This window comes from Anabrus simplex, chromosome 1 (genome assembly GCF_040414725.1).
Source record: "Anabrus simplex isolate iqAnaSimp1 chromosome 1, ASM4041472v1, whole genome shotgun sequence".
Taxonomy (NCBI): Eukaryota; Metazoa; Arthropoda; class Insecta; order Orthoptera; family Tettigoniidae; genus Anabrus; species Anabrus simplex.
Window position 1 is genome coordinate 45,704,714 of NC_090265.1, and position 16,048 is coordinate 45,720,761.

Genomic DNA, 16,048 nt, shown 5'->3' on the forward strand with positions numbered 1-16,048 from the left:
AATTTACAATCCCACAAGCACGGGTTCAGCGATCAGGTTAGACGCATTCCAATCAACAACCTTCCACCCCCGTAGTGCAAACTGCCGACCAATGACAGTGCAATGAAAATTAGCTCTTGATAATATTACTGTTGCTATTGAAGTACAATTAAATCTTCTGTAATACAAATACAAGATTAGTTTGCATGTAACACTCGAAATTTGTTGTGGTTTAAGGATATTACATAATTTTAGTGTAAGCGAAAGTTCTGAATTAGCAATCGCTATCGAGTACATGATTTTGCTTTTTGATCTTGCATTAATAACAGATATTAATTTAATAATAATGCTAATGCTTTTACGTCCAACTAACTACTTTTACAGTTTTAGGAGACGACAAAGTGCCGGAATTTAGTCCCACATGAGTTCTTTTAAGTGCCAGTAAATATACTGACATATTTGAGCACCATCAAATTTCACTGGACTGAGCCCGGATCGAACCTGCCAAGTTGGGGCCAGAAGGCCAGCGCCTCAACCGTCTGAGCCACTCAGTGCGGCATTAATTGATTAAATATTATTATTATTATTATTATTATTATTATTATTTTCTCTATACATAGAACGCTAACGTGTGTGTTTTAAAAGACTCAACTCTTAAACCAGAGAGAGTTAAAATGTGCGGTTTGTACCAAAATCTTCCAAATCTCTGAATAGTACAGGAAAAATCTTGTATTTCTCGAAAAGTGAAGAGAAATATATTTATAATAAGAATAAGAATAAGAATAAGAATGAGAATAATAAGAATAAGAATAAGAATAAGAATAAGAATAAGAATAAGAATAATTCAATAATGATAATAAAAATAATCCATCGTGCAGTCATCGGGTTTAAATGCATAGATTCACTGTCACAAGTCAACGTACATGAGATAGGCCATACAAGTCAAGGAGCCATTTTAAGTCCATGGCGTTGAAAGCAATCTTCGGTCCGCGACACGAGAAGCCATATTCACTCCTGGAACTGTTTGTCTGTGTGTATGTGTGCGATGCCCAACCAAATCTATTGTAAGCGGAGATCTGAAATTGTTAATAGTGGCATATTCTTAGATGAATATTTTTACAGGTCAAGACGTGTTAATTATTGTAGTACTTTTTATCGTTCCAATTATTTGTTGTATGGATAAAGCTCAATATTTACCCGATATTCACTTCATTCACCAAACTTTTCGCGCGTGGCAGTGTCAAAGAGCAATTCTTGCTCCGAGAAATGAAACCGTGAACGTCATCAACAAGCAACTTTTGCAAGAATTACTCGGTGTTCTGCAAATGTACAAGTCTGTCGACACGACATGTAATACAGATGAGGCTGTCAGCTACACAACTGGAGTCACCTGGAGTGCCCTCGAACATCTTGGAGCTGAAGATTGTGGTGGCATTGATGATCCTTGTCAGGAATGTGAATCCTTCTTTCCTTTGCAACGGAACACGACACTCAGTCAAGAAAGTGATGCCGAATATTATAGAAGACACCATCAAGACCGGACATGCCGGGAGCGATGTAGTATTCATTCCTGAGATGCAAATTATCACTTCGAATATACCGTTTCAATTTAGACGTCTGCTGTACCCGTTTCTTTGAGGTTCGCTATGTGAATCAACAAGGCACAAGGACAATCGCTTAAAGTTGTAGAACTCTACAATACATTCGGAAACGGTGCTTCTCCTCTTGTCAACCGTACGTGGGTTGTTCGAGAGTTGGAAGAGCAAACACAGTATACCGATGGCTTAGTGCACAAACACTGTATGTCCAAAAATCATGATTCTGAGGAAACTCAAATTGACAGTTTATAAAGTTGCAGTTACTTACGTCAAATGATATAGCTGCAGCCAGTGTTACTGTTCTGTATATTATCTGGACCACATTTTGGTGCATCAGTAAAGAAATTATTCACTATATTTTAATGCAAGTTTGGGACATACAACAATTGGCACTAACAATGTGAAAGAGAAATTCAAAGCATAAACGTTGTATATCTCAAAGGAATTGATTTCAACATTATTTTTCATCATTTATTATTAAATGATTATACACTGACTGACAGAGCAAATGCAACACCAAGAAGGAGTGGTCAGAACTTAATGCCAATTGCAGGGTAGACTGACGTCACTGAGGTATGCTCATGATGTGAAATGCGCCGCTGTGCTGCGCACGTAGCGAACGATAAATGGGACACGGCGTTGGCGAATGGCCCACTTCGTACCGTGATTTCACAGCCGACAGTCATTGTAGAACGTGTTGTCGTGTGCCACAGGACACGTGTATAGCTAAGAATGCCAGGCCGCCGTCAACGGAGGCATTTCCAGCAGACAGACGACTTTACGAGGGGTATGGTGATCGGGCTGAGAAGGGCAGGTTGGTCGCTTCGTCAAATCGCAGCCGATACCCATAGGGATGTGTCCACGGTGCAGCGCCTGTGGCGAAGATGGTTGGCGCAGGGACATGTGGCACGTGCGAGGGGTCCAGGCGCAGCCCGAGTTACGTCAGCACGCGAGGATCGGCGCATCCGCCGCCAAGCGGTGGCAGCCCCGCACGCCACGTCAACCGCCATTCTTCAGCATGTGCAAGACACCCTGGCTGTTCCAATATCGACCAGAACAATTTCCCGTCGATTGGTTGAAGGAGGCCTGCACTCCCGGCGTCCGCTCAGAAGACTACCATTAACTCCACAGCATAGACGTGCACGCCTGGCATGGTGCCGGGCTAGAGCGACTTGGATGAGGGAATGGCGGAACGTTGTGTTCTCCGATGAGTCACGCTCCTGTTCTGTCTGTGATAGTCACCGCAGACGAGTGTGGCGTCGGCGTGGAGAAAGGTCAAATCCGGCAGTAACTGTGGAGCTCCCTACCGCTAGACAACGCGGCATCATGGTTTGGGGCGCTATTGCGTATGATTCCACGTCACCTCTAGTGCGTATTCAAGGCACGTTAAATGCCCACCGCTACGTGCAGCATGTGCTGCGGCCGGTGGCACTCCCGTACCTTCAGGGGCTGCCCAATGCTCTGTTTCAGCAGGATAATGCCCGCCCACACACTGCTCGCATCTCCCAACAGGCTCTACGAGGTGTACAGATGCTTCCGTGGCCAGCGTACTCTCCGGATCTCTCACCAATCGAACACGTGTGGGATCTCATTGGACGCCGTTTGCAAACTCTGCCCCAGCCTCGTACGGACGACCAACTGTGGCAAATGGTTGACAGAGAATGGAGAACCATCCCTTAGGACACCATCCGCACTCTTATTGACTCTGTACCTCGACGTGTTTCTGCGTGCATCGCCGCTCGCGGTGGTCCTACATCCTACTGAGTCGATGCCGTGCGCATTGTGTAACCTGCATATCGGTTTGAAATAAACACCAATTATTCGTCCGTGCCGTCTCTGTTTTTTTCCCAACTTTCATCCCTTTCGAACCACTCCTCCTTGGTGTTGCATTGTCACTGTCAGTCAGTGTATTTTCTTAATAAAATCACAAGGTATGAATAATAAGTAATTAAATAAAATTGAACAATCACTGTTCAGTTATAAATAACTTATGTCTCAAATTTTTCAAAACAGTGTCCAGGGTATACAATATTTGTGCTCCATCAAGGCAGTAAGAACTTGAAATTTTCAACAGCAAAATACGTAGTATGTCCGGACTTACAATATCTGCGCCTTCAAGTGAAATGAAAACCAATTGGATATACCTAGGCTAAAGTTAATAAACGGGACATACAACATTCGTGAAGTAGAGTTGTTCATTTAACTAGGACATGCAATATTTGCAACTTGGAAATCAGCATGTTCCCTGTTATTTGGACATACTATAATCGTGAATTAACTAGATATGTTTGAGAGACATTCAAATATGATATTAACTCCAAACTGACCATAAATGGACACACAATGTTTGTGCACTAAGCCATCGATACATCTGAGCTCGAAATGGAAGGACATCTAATATAGTTTACCCGGAAGCTCTATAGGGAAAAATTAATTTGTTTTTATATGATATAGCCTTCTACACTGTTTTCATGTTATTTGTTTCTTAAGCATTGAAAGTAACAATATCATTAAAATAATGTATGTTTTGCAATTTATGTAAACACAATCTGTTATTATATAATCCTAATGCACTTTAGCTTTCAAATTAATGGTTCAAAGCAATCTAACGGTTGAATTAATAAACGAGGGCGAAGCTGCGGATACATGCTAATTATTATTATAGACATCTCGTGGCGCTATTCAGAGATATTTCTGAAACCGGGTAAGCCGCTCATGCTCACCTTGTAATTTGTTGGGCGCTTTTCGCAAAGTCGCGTGAAATTGACTTGGAAATTCCAACCCCTTCTCACGGGTACTCGAAGCCTGGACGTCCCCAGGAAAAGGCGGTAACAAAGCCGCTACGTTATCATGCCTTCCGTTAGTGGTATTATTAATTAGATAGAGGGGTCAAACAGAAGATCTTGTGAACCAGCATTTTTTGTTCAGTTCGAATATTGCGAAGGAAGGAAGGAAGGAAGGAAGGAAGGAAGGAAGGAAGGAAGGAAGGAAGGAATGAAGGAAGGAAGATAAAGGGGGCCGCAAGATATATTATGTACTAGATACGGGGTGTGACATGCAAAATTTGTGGTCCACCGCTGTAGAGGATGCTGGATGTGCATAGTTAATTCATATAGGTTTGCGGACTGAACTTTGAAAGGCACAATGTATGATGATGAAGATGTATGTATGGTACTCCTGCTCCTGTTCCTGCTCCTCCTCCTATTATTCCGAAAGATTTTGGATCTCAAGAAAATTCCTGGCGGTTTTTTCTTCCACCTGAGGTCAAACAAAGGAATGTATGCGAGATTCGAAAAGTTCACCACCTTTATGAAGAAACGAAGGTTAGCATTTTATGGTCACCTGAGGGGAATGAATCCGGTGAGAATGGCGAACAAATTGCTCATTTCACAGGTAAAATGGAAATCTCATCACCGCTGACTAAAGGAAATGCATAAAGACGTGCGAGTAAATGACATAAAACCAGAGGACTGATGGAGAGGACCACCTTTGCAAAAGAAGTTGCGGGGTTTTGGGATGATCCAGAGAAAGAACCCTCTAAACCGCGAAACATCTCGGCGGATGGACGACTGAAAAGGCGCGTGAGGTCGAAAATCCTTTGGTTATTATGTAAACAAAAAGGTGACATCTTAAGAAGAAGTATGTAGTTAGTGTAACTGTAGTCCATAGCTGGCCGTATCGATGTAAATAGTAAATAATAATAATTTTAATATAACCCGTTAATTTTTCCGAATGCTGCGTAGGAAATCTGAACGACTCTCTTGATGAGCCGAAGTTCATAAAGCAGAATCCGCTGTATTATCCGAAGTTCACGCTCTCCTGTAACGTTAATTGATCTGCATGCACGGTGCTGTACACAGGACTAGCCACGACTGCCCAATAGCCTCTTAATGACTGGACCACCCGTCTCTTGTCCTAGACCACACGAGAGCTGCTCCGCGTTGAAGTTGTGAATAGCCTCCGTGAATATTGCACCGGCCGCCTTCATTAGTAATAATATTGTAATGGAGGCGGACACGTCTTCCGTCTGCAAATTTGGCACGTATACCATAAAACCATTTAGTGCTTACGATTGCTTTCAGTCTGCACCAACTGTACTCCATTGACAGGAGTAGCGCTTGTAATTTCTGTATGAACCTATTTGTCAACAAGCAATGCAGAACTCACGTAATTCACGGTATTATGCACACCTTTTGACAAATAAATAGTAATAGTGTCAGGACGGATAAGTATCAGCCGAAACTTTGGTGGATTAAGAAGGAAAGTGAATGTTTAGCGAGTAGAAATTACAAAGTTTCATTTCCTAACGGTTTAACGTCATCCACATAACTCACATTCATAATTTTAAGGTATAATTCTGTTACCATTTATTTTCTTTCTTCAGGTTTCCGGCTCCATGCCTAAATGGTTAGCGTGCTGGCCTTTGGCCACAGGGGTCCCGGGTTCGATTCCCGGCAGGGTCGGGAATTTCAACCATAATTGGTTAATTTCGCTGGCACGGGGGCTGGGTGTATTTGTCGTCTTGATCATAATTTCATCCTCATCAGGACACGCAGGTCGATTACGGGTATCAAATTGAAAGACCTGCATTTGGCGAGCCGAACTTGTCCTCGGACACTCCCGGCACTAAAAGCCATACGCTATTCCATTCCATTTCACTTCATTTCATTTCATTTCTTTTTTCAGCTGTAGTTTATAGCATCGCAGTTAGTTATTTAAAATTAGTTTCGACAGACTGATGAACCTGAAACTTATAAATAAAGAGTCAAAACTGAAAGAAAATGACTTCAGCTATCACAAAAAAAGAACTTCCACCATCAGCTTGAATTAATATGATTATTATTATTATTATTATTATTATTATTATTATTATTATTATGACTATTATTATTATTATTATTATTACATTGCATGGGCAAGCCGCATAACTCAATGCTCGTTTCCTACTCTCTAATCACGGTAAAACATTTCATTTATTTATTTATTATTTTTATTTATTTATGTGTCTTTAGTAGTGGCTAAGCTAGGCCTCATGGTCCTTTCTTCCACTTAGCCACATCATTGTACGGAAAAATCATGGAGAATATTATTTAAAATAAACTAATTTGTAATATAAATTCCAAATTAATGCAAAATAGTAATTATACCAATATGTACATATCATTTGTCGAACTACTAAATGAAATTTAATGAAAATTAAGTTTAAATTGATTAAATTTAAATGAATTAAATTACGCACATACACTCACTCACTTTCATTCACTCATCAAGATTCACACCGTTGGTTTTTGCATCTAAGAGGTACTTTCTGTAGGAAGACTTGAAAGACTCTAAAGAGTTACTGCTGCGGATGTTATTTAGAACAGAGTTTCATAATCTAGTTCCCGTCGCAATAAGTGACAGATTATGGGCAGCTTACTTGCTAAAGGGAATGACAATAGTAGTAACAGAGCGTGTACTATATCGGTGAAATGAGGAAAGGTATGTAATGTTTGATGACAGGTACTGGGGAGTTCTCTCAATTATCGATCTGAACTCCAACACGGCTACATGGAGATTTCTAATTTCTTCACATTTAGGAGGGAAAGTTGCTTGTAATAAGGTGTGACATGTGTGCCATAGCTTAAGGAAAATATAAATCTGATGCAAAAAAATCATGGTCTTTTGTATCCTTCTAATTTGTTCTTTCGTTGTATCTACGAATACGGCATCACAATAACTGAATATACTGAGAACTAATGTATTTTATAAACCTGAGTTTCATATATAACGGTAAAATATTTCGGTGGTATTTCAGAGGATGAATTGGGGCATATACTCTGTTACAAATGCAAGTGAAATGTTCATTCCAATTAAGTTGTCATTTACCGAACTTTCATACGGAATTTTGGTGAGTGAGTGAGTGAGTGAAGGTGGATAAAAATGTCAAATTTATTTTCTTGCTGAATGAAACGCGTGATGAAGGAGTCGTGGATTCAGCTAGTGTTAATGTAACAACGGTGCTCTGCTAACACTTAGAAAACTTCAGTTCAGTTCCTGCCTATTCGCATTTGTAGTACGCGATAAGGAGCTAAGCTAGAGTTTCGTATATGCTATACAAATACCCGGAAATATAGTAACATGCAATACATTTTCGGCCGTATTTATAAATATATCATTGTGGTCAGTGAAAAATGAAATAATTCAAAAATCTCGTTGAAACTCACCTTTATGGGGTTCTGCGACAAATGCAATGTTTTCAGCAGTGGCATATGTGGCCAGGCATGAGAGGGCATGTTGACCAGTCTGTTGTTGTTGAGGTGTAAGGTTCTCAGCCGCTCCAGACCCTCCACAGCACTCGCTGACATGTCCTCGATGGCGTTGCAGGAGAGGTTCAGCGTGATGAGATTAGGCAAAGGCAGATGAGGGGTGACTCTCAGTCCCGTGTCCGCGAGACTGAGGTGGCGCAGCCTCTGAACGTAGTGGAAGAGTTCCTTGAAGTTGGCTCGTAGGGGATTGCTGCTCAGATCAAGCCGGAGTAGGCCTCCCAGACGAGTAAACACATTATCAGGTAGTATGGTCAGTTTATTGTGTGCTAGGTTCAATCCTAGCAAGTAGGGCGTGTCCGGGAACATGGTGCTGTCCAAATGCTCCACATGGTTATGCGATATATCTAAGTAACGTAAAGTGTTACCCACTTCCGCAAGAGCACTGCTAGGCATCACTACAAACTCGTTATTTGACAGATCTAACTTTTCAAGAATAGTGTTTTGAAAAGCGTCTCTCGATAACGAGCGAATGTGATTGTGCGACAGGTCCAGAATTCTTAGATGAGCCATTCTTGAAAATTGTTCAATTTGTAACTGTTCTATGTGATTGTGTGAGAGCTCCAACACTTGAACCGACTCTATACCTTCAAACGCTCTCTTCCGTAGGGTCACGATACTGTTATGTTCCAGGGTCAACACTTCCAGAAGATCCAACCTCCCAAATGCTGAAGGATCCAGTCGACTGATTCGGTTATATCCCATGTGCAACCGGCGTAGAGAGTCCGCAAAACTAACGAGGAAGTTAACTGGAACTTCGGGAATTCGATTATGACTTAAATCCAGTGTCTTCATGTGCAATGGATTTCCTGTTGAACTAGGATACAAACCCACGATCTGATTGCGAGACAGATTCAGAGACAAGGGCATATACGGGCCAGTCACATTGAGAAATACACTGAGGGAGAATTCTTTTAGCTCATTGTTCTGTAAGTCGAGTTTTATCAAATTAGGGATATCTATCCACGCTCGAGGTGCGATACTGTTCAGCCTGTTGTCAGACATCGCTAGTGTAACCAAGTTAGGTAGACTTCTGAAGGCATTGGTTCTTATAGTCCTCACTCTATTCCCTGTAAGAACAATAGTCTGTAACTCAACTAAAGAAGAGAAAGTTTCTGACTCAATTGAATCTAAGTGATTGTAAGATAATCTAATATCACGCAAATTTTTATGCACATTCTGATGAAACACTTCGGGTGGTAACCGCGTCAAACGATTTGATTCTAAATTTAAATATTGTAACTGACCAAATGTGTACAATGCTGTGGAAGATATTGTACGAAAGCTGTTGTTGTCTAGTGCCAACCACAGTAGAGATGTGAGGGGCTTCAAGAAGTCTTCCGGAAAATCTTCTCTGTACATTCCAAAGCTTACTTCCAGACTCTCCAGACTACTAGCAACATCCGTGAAAGCCTCCGGGTCAACTTCACTTAGCTTATTGAACGAGAGGCTTAGCTCCCGGAGACGTGGAGTCTCCCTGAAAACATGAGCGTCGAGACGCGCTATCCTGTTGTTCCTCAAGAGCAAAGTATCCAGTGATCCTCCCCACCCTGCGAAGTCCTGCTCTTCCACTTCGTATATTTGATTGTAGCCGATATTCAGGTGCGATAACTTGCGACAGTCCTTCAGAGCTTCCCTAGGTATTCTACTTAACTGATTTCCTGAAAGAGACAGCGCTTTCAATGATTCTGAAAAACTCTCAAACACGTTATCTGGAACTTCAGCGATCTTATTGGACGGGATATAAAGATATTTTAGTCTTTTAAGTTGCTTTAAAGCTAGGGGCACTGTCTTCAGATCATTATGTTCAAGGTCCAGATATTCTAATGTGTGACCTAACCCTACAAACGCTCTATCATTAATTACTTTAAGGTTATTCATTGATAAATATATTCTACCAGCATTGAGGCCTCTGAAGGCCTGGGCTGGTAACTCTGTAAGATAGTTGAAGTCCAGGTTCAGGTCTCGGACGGTTAAAGTATTATTAAATATGCTATGAGGAAGAGCTAGAAGAGAGTTTTCTCCTAGATCTAGGCGCTCGAGTCTTTTGCGGTGCTTGAAGCTGTACTCTGGTAATTCCTCCATGTAATTACCACGTAAGTACAGCCATGACAGTTCGCGGATAGCGTCCAGAGTCTCTGCTGGGAATCGAGTGATGAGATTGTGAGAGACACTCAGCGTCTGAATAGAGGAAGGAAGTGTACCGGGTTCCAGAGTCGTCAGTTTGTTTGAATCTAGGTTAAGCCACGTTAACAAGTGACACTCTGCCAAGGACGCACCATCACTCAGGTCCGCACCGTTTCCATTGTTGTTATTATTGTTATTGTTATTATTATTGTTGTTGTTATTGCCGTTCCCGTTGCCATTGCCATGGTTCCCATTAGTGTCACCATTGCCGTTCTCCCCGCGCTCTTTGGGAAGCTCCGTCAGGTCGTTTTCACCCAGGAAGATGTTGGTCAGCGTGTCTCGCATGTGTGACCAGTCACCTCCAGCTAGCGTCGCTATGTGATTGCTGAAACAAATAAAACAAAAACAAATGAGTGCATTAGATTAGGTTGTTCCACCATTATTACATTAATAAAGAATGGCAACAGGATTAAAACTGAACACTTGCCGAGAAGAAAATTAGGAATAATTTTAGAGAATAAATTATCTAGCTGTCGTGACTGTAAGACGAACACTCTGGATATGTCAAGCAACATGAACATGAGAAGAAAGCAATTGAAGGCGTGGACTTCTTCTCTAAACCCATGACGTCCTCATTTTAAAATGGTGCTTGCTGTGTTCTAATTGGTAGTAGGATGTAATAAATCTATATATATAAAATAGCTTGTCCTGAATGACTGACTGACAGATTCATCATCGCCGAGCCGAAACTACTGGACATAAAGAAATTAAATTTTGAAGATACACTCATATTAAAATGTAGGTGCCCGTTAAGAGAGGATTTTTGGATATTCCGTCGCTAAGGGGGTGAAAAGCGGGATGAAATTTTAAAATGAGTGTTCCTATATCTCAAAACTTTAAAAGTTTACGAATGTGAAAATTGGTATTTAGAATCTTCTTTAAAAATGAGGAAACACGTATTTTTTTGTTTTCAGAAAATCTCAATATGACGGGTGAAAAAGGGTAAAAAAGGAGTTGAATGCCTTTAATCAGGATACTGGTACTTATATCTCAGAAACTGAAGGTATTACAGACCTGAAAATTGGTACTTTTGATCTCTTTTAAAAATAAAGAAACACGTATATTTTTTTTGGAAAATCCAATTAATGGGAGGGTGAAAACGGGGGTGAATTTTTAAAATGAGTGTATCTATATCTCAAAACTTTCAAAGTTTACAGATGTTAAAATTGGTATTTAGAATCTTCATTAAAAATAAAGAAACACGAATTTTTTGTTTTCGGAAAATCCCAATAGGAGGGGTGGAAAAGGGTGAAAAAAGGGTTGAATGCATTTAATGAGGATACTTATATCTCAGAAACTGAAGATATTACAGACCTGAAAATTGGTGTTTTGGATCTCCTTTAAAAATAAAGAAATGCATTTTTTTGTTTTTGGAAAATCCAATTCATGGGGGGATGAAAAGGGGGTGAATTTTTAAAAATGAGTGTATCTATATCACAAAACTTTTAAAGTTTATAGAAGTAAAAATTAGTATTTAGAATCTCCTTTAAAAATAAAGAAACACGTAAATTTTTGTTTTCGGAAAATCCCAACAGGAAGGGTGGAAAAGGGTGAAAATGTGTTGAAAGCCTTTAATTAGGCTCATTATATTTCAGAACCTGAAGATATTACAGACCTGAAAATTGGTATTTGGGATCTACTTTAAAAATAATAAAGGAATAAGTATTTTTCGTTTTTGGAAAATCCAAATAATGGGGGGGCGGTGAAAAGGGGGGTGAATTTTTAAAATGAGTGTATATACATCTTAAAATTTTGGAAGTTTACAGATGTGAAAATTGGTATTTTGAATCTCCTTTAAAAATAAAGAAACATGTATTTTTTGTTTTCGGAAAATCCCAATAGGAAGGGTGAAAAAGGGGTTGAATGCCTTTAATGAGGCTACTTAAATCTCAGAAACTGAAGATATTACAGACCTGAATATTGGTATTTGCCATCTCCTTTAAAAATAATAAATAAACATATTTTTTTTTTTTTTTTGCTTTTGGAAAATCCAAATCCTGGGGGAGGGGTGAAAAGGGGTGAATTTTTAAAATGAGTGTATCTGTATCTCAAAACTTTAAAAGTTTGCCCATGTAAAAATTGATATTTAGAATCTCCTTTAAAAATAAAGGAACACGGTTTTTTTCTGTAAATCCGAATAGGATGGGTGTAAAAGGGGGAATAATGGGTTGAATGCCTTTAATGAGGATACATATATCTCAGAAACTGAAGATATTATAGAAGTGAAAATTTGTATATGGGAATTCCTTTAAAAATAAAGAAGCACGTATTTTTTGCTTTTTGGAAAATCCAATTAATGGCAGTTAAACAGGAGTGACATACTGGGGTGATTTTTTTAAAGACTATATCTACAGAATATCTGTGAAACGTAGAATGTTACAGACGTAAAAAGTGATATTTGGAATCTCCTGTAAATGTAAAGGAACAAAGGCGATTTGTTTTTTGAAACTCCTCTTAAGGGGAACTAAAAAGGGGGTGAAATTTTAAAATAAGAATTTATACAGTGTATCTCAAAAAACTTCACATGTTACAGAAGTGAAAAATGGTATTATCTCTATTAAAAAATAAAGAAACATGTATTTTTAGTTTTCGGAAATACCACTTGAGTGGAGAAGGGGGTAAAAGTGACTGAAAATGGTGTTGAATTCTTTTAATTAGGCTACTGTTATCTCAAAAATTGAGATGTTACAGACGTGAAATTTGATATTTGGAATCTGCTTTAAAGGAAAGAAACACGTATTCTCGGAAAATCCAATGAATGGGAGGGGGGGAGGTGAAAGAATTAAAAAATTAATTGACTTAATTGTATCAGAATACTTACATCTAATAAAAACTAAACTGAAGTTGTTAGGGCCTACAGACGTGAAAATTGGTATTTGGATCTCATTTAAAAACAAAGAAAACCCGTCGTCAAATGTGCGGACCGCGCTGGAAACGGTTCCTGGATCGCTAATGACTAAGAATGCAGTCCGGCCGCGGGTTCAGTACCGCCAAGGCACCCAAGACCGCACCACGCCGGATCTCCTGAAGGATTTGTTCCATATTAAAAATGCTTATGGGAAAATATGGCAAAGATTTAGGGACCCATGTGACTGGGTGAAATACCTGGACCTAGCCTGAGAAGTACGAAATCGATTGCTGGAAAGAAAGATTGAAAAATGGGAGGAAACTTGCCGTAATCTATTAGAAAACGAGTCAGATCGCGAATTTTGGCGGATTCTCTCAGAAGGAGTCAGATCGCGAATTTCGGCGGATTATATATAAAACAATAAGCATTCAAATATAAATTTCAGTATAAAACCGTAGCGAAGCACGGGTATCTTGCTAGTAAATATATATAATGCCTTTGCTGGCAGGACCTAGTGTTTACAGTGCACTATATCTTCTGGTATAGGCTAGAGCAATTTTGTTACTTTCATAGATCTGTCTCTGTCTTATACTTGGCTTTGACAATATGAAAGTGACTGAGGTATGAGCGATGCTAGTAATGCCAATCTTTATGCAGCCAGTCCCTGCTACGAATGGCGTGAAAAAGTTGCTCATAGGGTCGGTTGGTGTATGCATTTCAGTGGGCTTGGCATACTGATCTGTAATAGTAACTCTGGCTCGGTGATGAAAGCAACGGGAAACAACCTCACTCCTCATTTCCCTAGTACGCCTCTTCAGTGATGCCTAGGCCATCTATGACAGCTGATGGCAGAGCTGTTGAGGATCCCACCAGCGGCATCGCTGACTGACTGAACATACACATATTTTGAAGAGTAAGAATTCAAAAAACGTTTTAAGGCCAGAATTGAGAAACCAACCCTGTAATGTTAACGGTCTAATAAAGAAGAGAATGTCAGCGTCCTGGAATGTGAGACATTTGGTCGGGGATACAACTGGGAAGGAGGACCAACAACTCGACCAGGGGGCCTCACCTGCTATGTTGAGCAGGGGCCTTGTGTGGGATAGGAGGATTGGGAGCGATAGAAAAGGAAGAGGTAGGAAGTAAGCGGCCGTGCCCTTAAGTTAGGTGCCAAACTGGCCTTCATGGCCTGTACGAACTTCGCTCTTATTTTATTTTTGTACAGAGTACAAATCCTCCTTAACGGAAACATATACCTTGAGGAGCCATCTGACGGTGAGATGGAGATCCCGGTTAATTTTTTTGCTATTTGCTTTACGTCGCACCGAGACAGATATGTCTTATGGCGCCGATGGGATAGGAAAGGTCTAGGAAGTGGAAGGAAGCGGCCGTGGCCTTAATTAATGTACAGCCCCAGCATTTGCCTGGTGTGAAAATGGGAAACCACGGAAAACCATCTTCAGGGCTGCCTACAGTTGGGCTCGAACCCACTATCTCCCGATTACTGGACACCCCGGTTTAGAAAACCAAGAATAATGGCCGACAGGATTCGTTGCACTGACCATGTGTCACCTGATAATCTGCAGACCTTCGGGCTGAGCAGCGGTCACTTGGTGGGCCACAGCCCGTCAGGGCTGTAGTGCCATGGGGTTTGTTTGGAAACATATAGAGCCTACTGTTTTACTTTTGCATTTGAAATTTCTGTTTCACAGTCTCGCAATATGTCGGTTGTGGGCTTCATCGGAATAACGCACTTACATACAGTTGATTGTGCGGTCTGTGGTCGAATGTAGTGTTACGTGGCAGCCTTCTGGTAGCCCTTTTCGGTATATCCTGGAAGGGGCAAGTGAGTCAGACGACCAGGGATCTCGTAGCCGGCCTGGAGGGTGGGCCGGTCTTTCCATGTATTGTTCTCGTCGGCTGGTGTCCCAGTGAGTGTCTGCGAGGTGCAGCCACATAGTGAATATTCCGGTAAATCCTGAGCTATAAGAAAGGAGGCTAGCCGCGAGAAGTGAGTCAGTGTGGAACTCAGTGCTGAGGTCGGAGATGGACTCGGAGTGTTGGGGTTCAGTGGCTGGGGACTAGGGTGACAAAGGTGTTTGCTCTCACTTGTGCTCCATAGGAGTCTGAGTGAGGACTGATTATGGTTAGCTAGACAGAAGACGGCGTACGAAACAGAAGACTGTGTACTGCCTTAGAGTACTCCGTGTCCTGAGGTGCGAATCGAACTCCCTCTACTCAGTTGATCTCCCGAGGCTGAGTGGACCCTGTTTCAACCCTCGTACCACTTTTCAACCGGGGCCTCCTGGGGGTGGCAGCTGATCACACTAACCATTACACCACAGAGGTTGACCCTGGTAACTCTACCGGTTACGTGAGCGAGCAACTGACGTCACCACGAACCTACTACGCTGGCGTAGCAGGGAGAGGTGATACTCCCACGTGGCGCGTCCCAGGTGGCGGATAGGGGGGTCCTAACCGGCTTACCGACGGACTTGAGGGAAATAAAATACCTCTCGCGGACCAAACACACAACCCCCTGTGGGTGGGGGACGCAGACGAAGAATACACCCATGGTATCCCTTGCTTGTCGTAAGAGGAGACTAAAAGGGGCCACCAAGGGATGATTGCCTTGGAACCATGAAACTACTTGTGATTAGCACCACCACGCAGAGAACATCATGGGTCGCTTTTACTTGCGCGTAGTACCACTATATTAGGTACGCAATAGGTTTGTGATTAGTAGCACACAGGAGCACCGTGCGGTCGGCTTTTGCAGTACCTGCGATTAGTACCACCATATGAGCAGGACCATGGGATGATAGCTACCATGGTTCTGCCTTGCCTATGATTAGTACCCACTACATGAGGAACACCACGGGATAGTGCACGTCCCTGTGGTTGGTACTCTTTGATGTGATGAACACCATAGGTTTGCGTTGTCTGTAAATGACGCCGCAAAGTGAGAAAAACCATAGGTCTGTGTTATATGTCGAATTTCGTAACCTGTGTGTTGTACCACAATGTGTGGAATACCGCGAGTCTCTGCTACTTTTGAGTAGTACCGCAACATGAAAAATACCATGGTTCTATTTTCCTAGCGATAAGTACCGTTATGAGGGGCCGATAAC

The 16,048-nt window shown here is 41.4% G+C and overlaps 1 protein-coding gene across 1 annotated transcript in view; it reads right to left on the minus strand.

Annotated features, from left to right (window-relative positions):
- Window positions 1–16,048, minus strand: part of LOC136873803 (chaoptin) — a 354,515-nt gene that overhangs the window by 177,421 nt on the left and 161,046 nt on the right. The window contains exon 5 of the mRNA XM_068227078.1: window positions 7,784–10,394. Within this exon, the coding sequence (XP_068083179.1) occupies window positions 7,784–10,394 (2,611 nt within the window). The remainder of the gene's footprint in view (window positions 1–7,783; window positions 10,395–16,048) is intronic.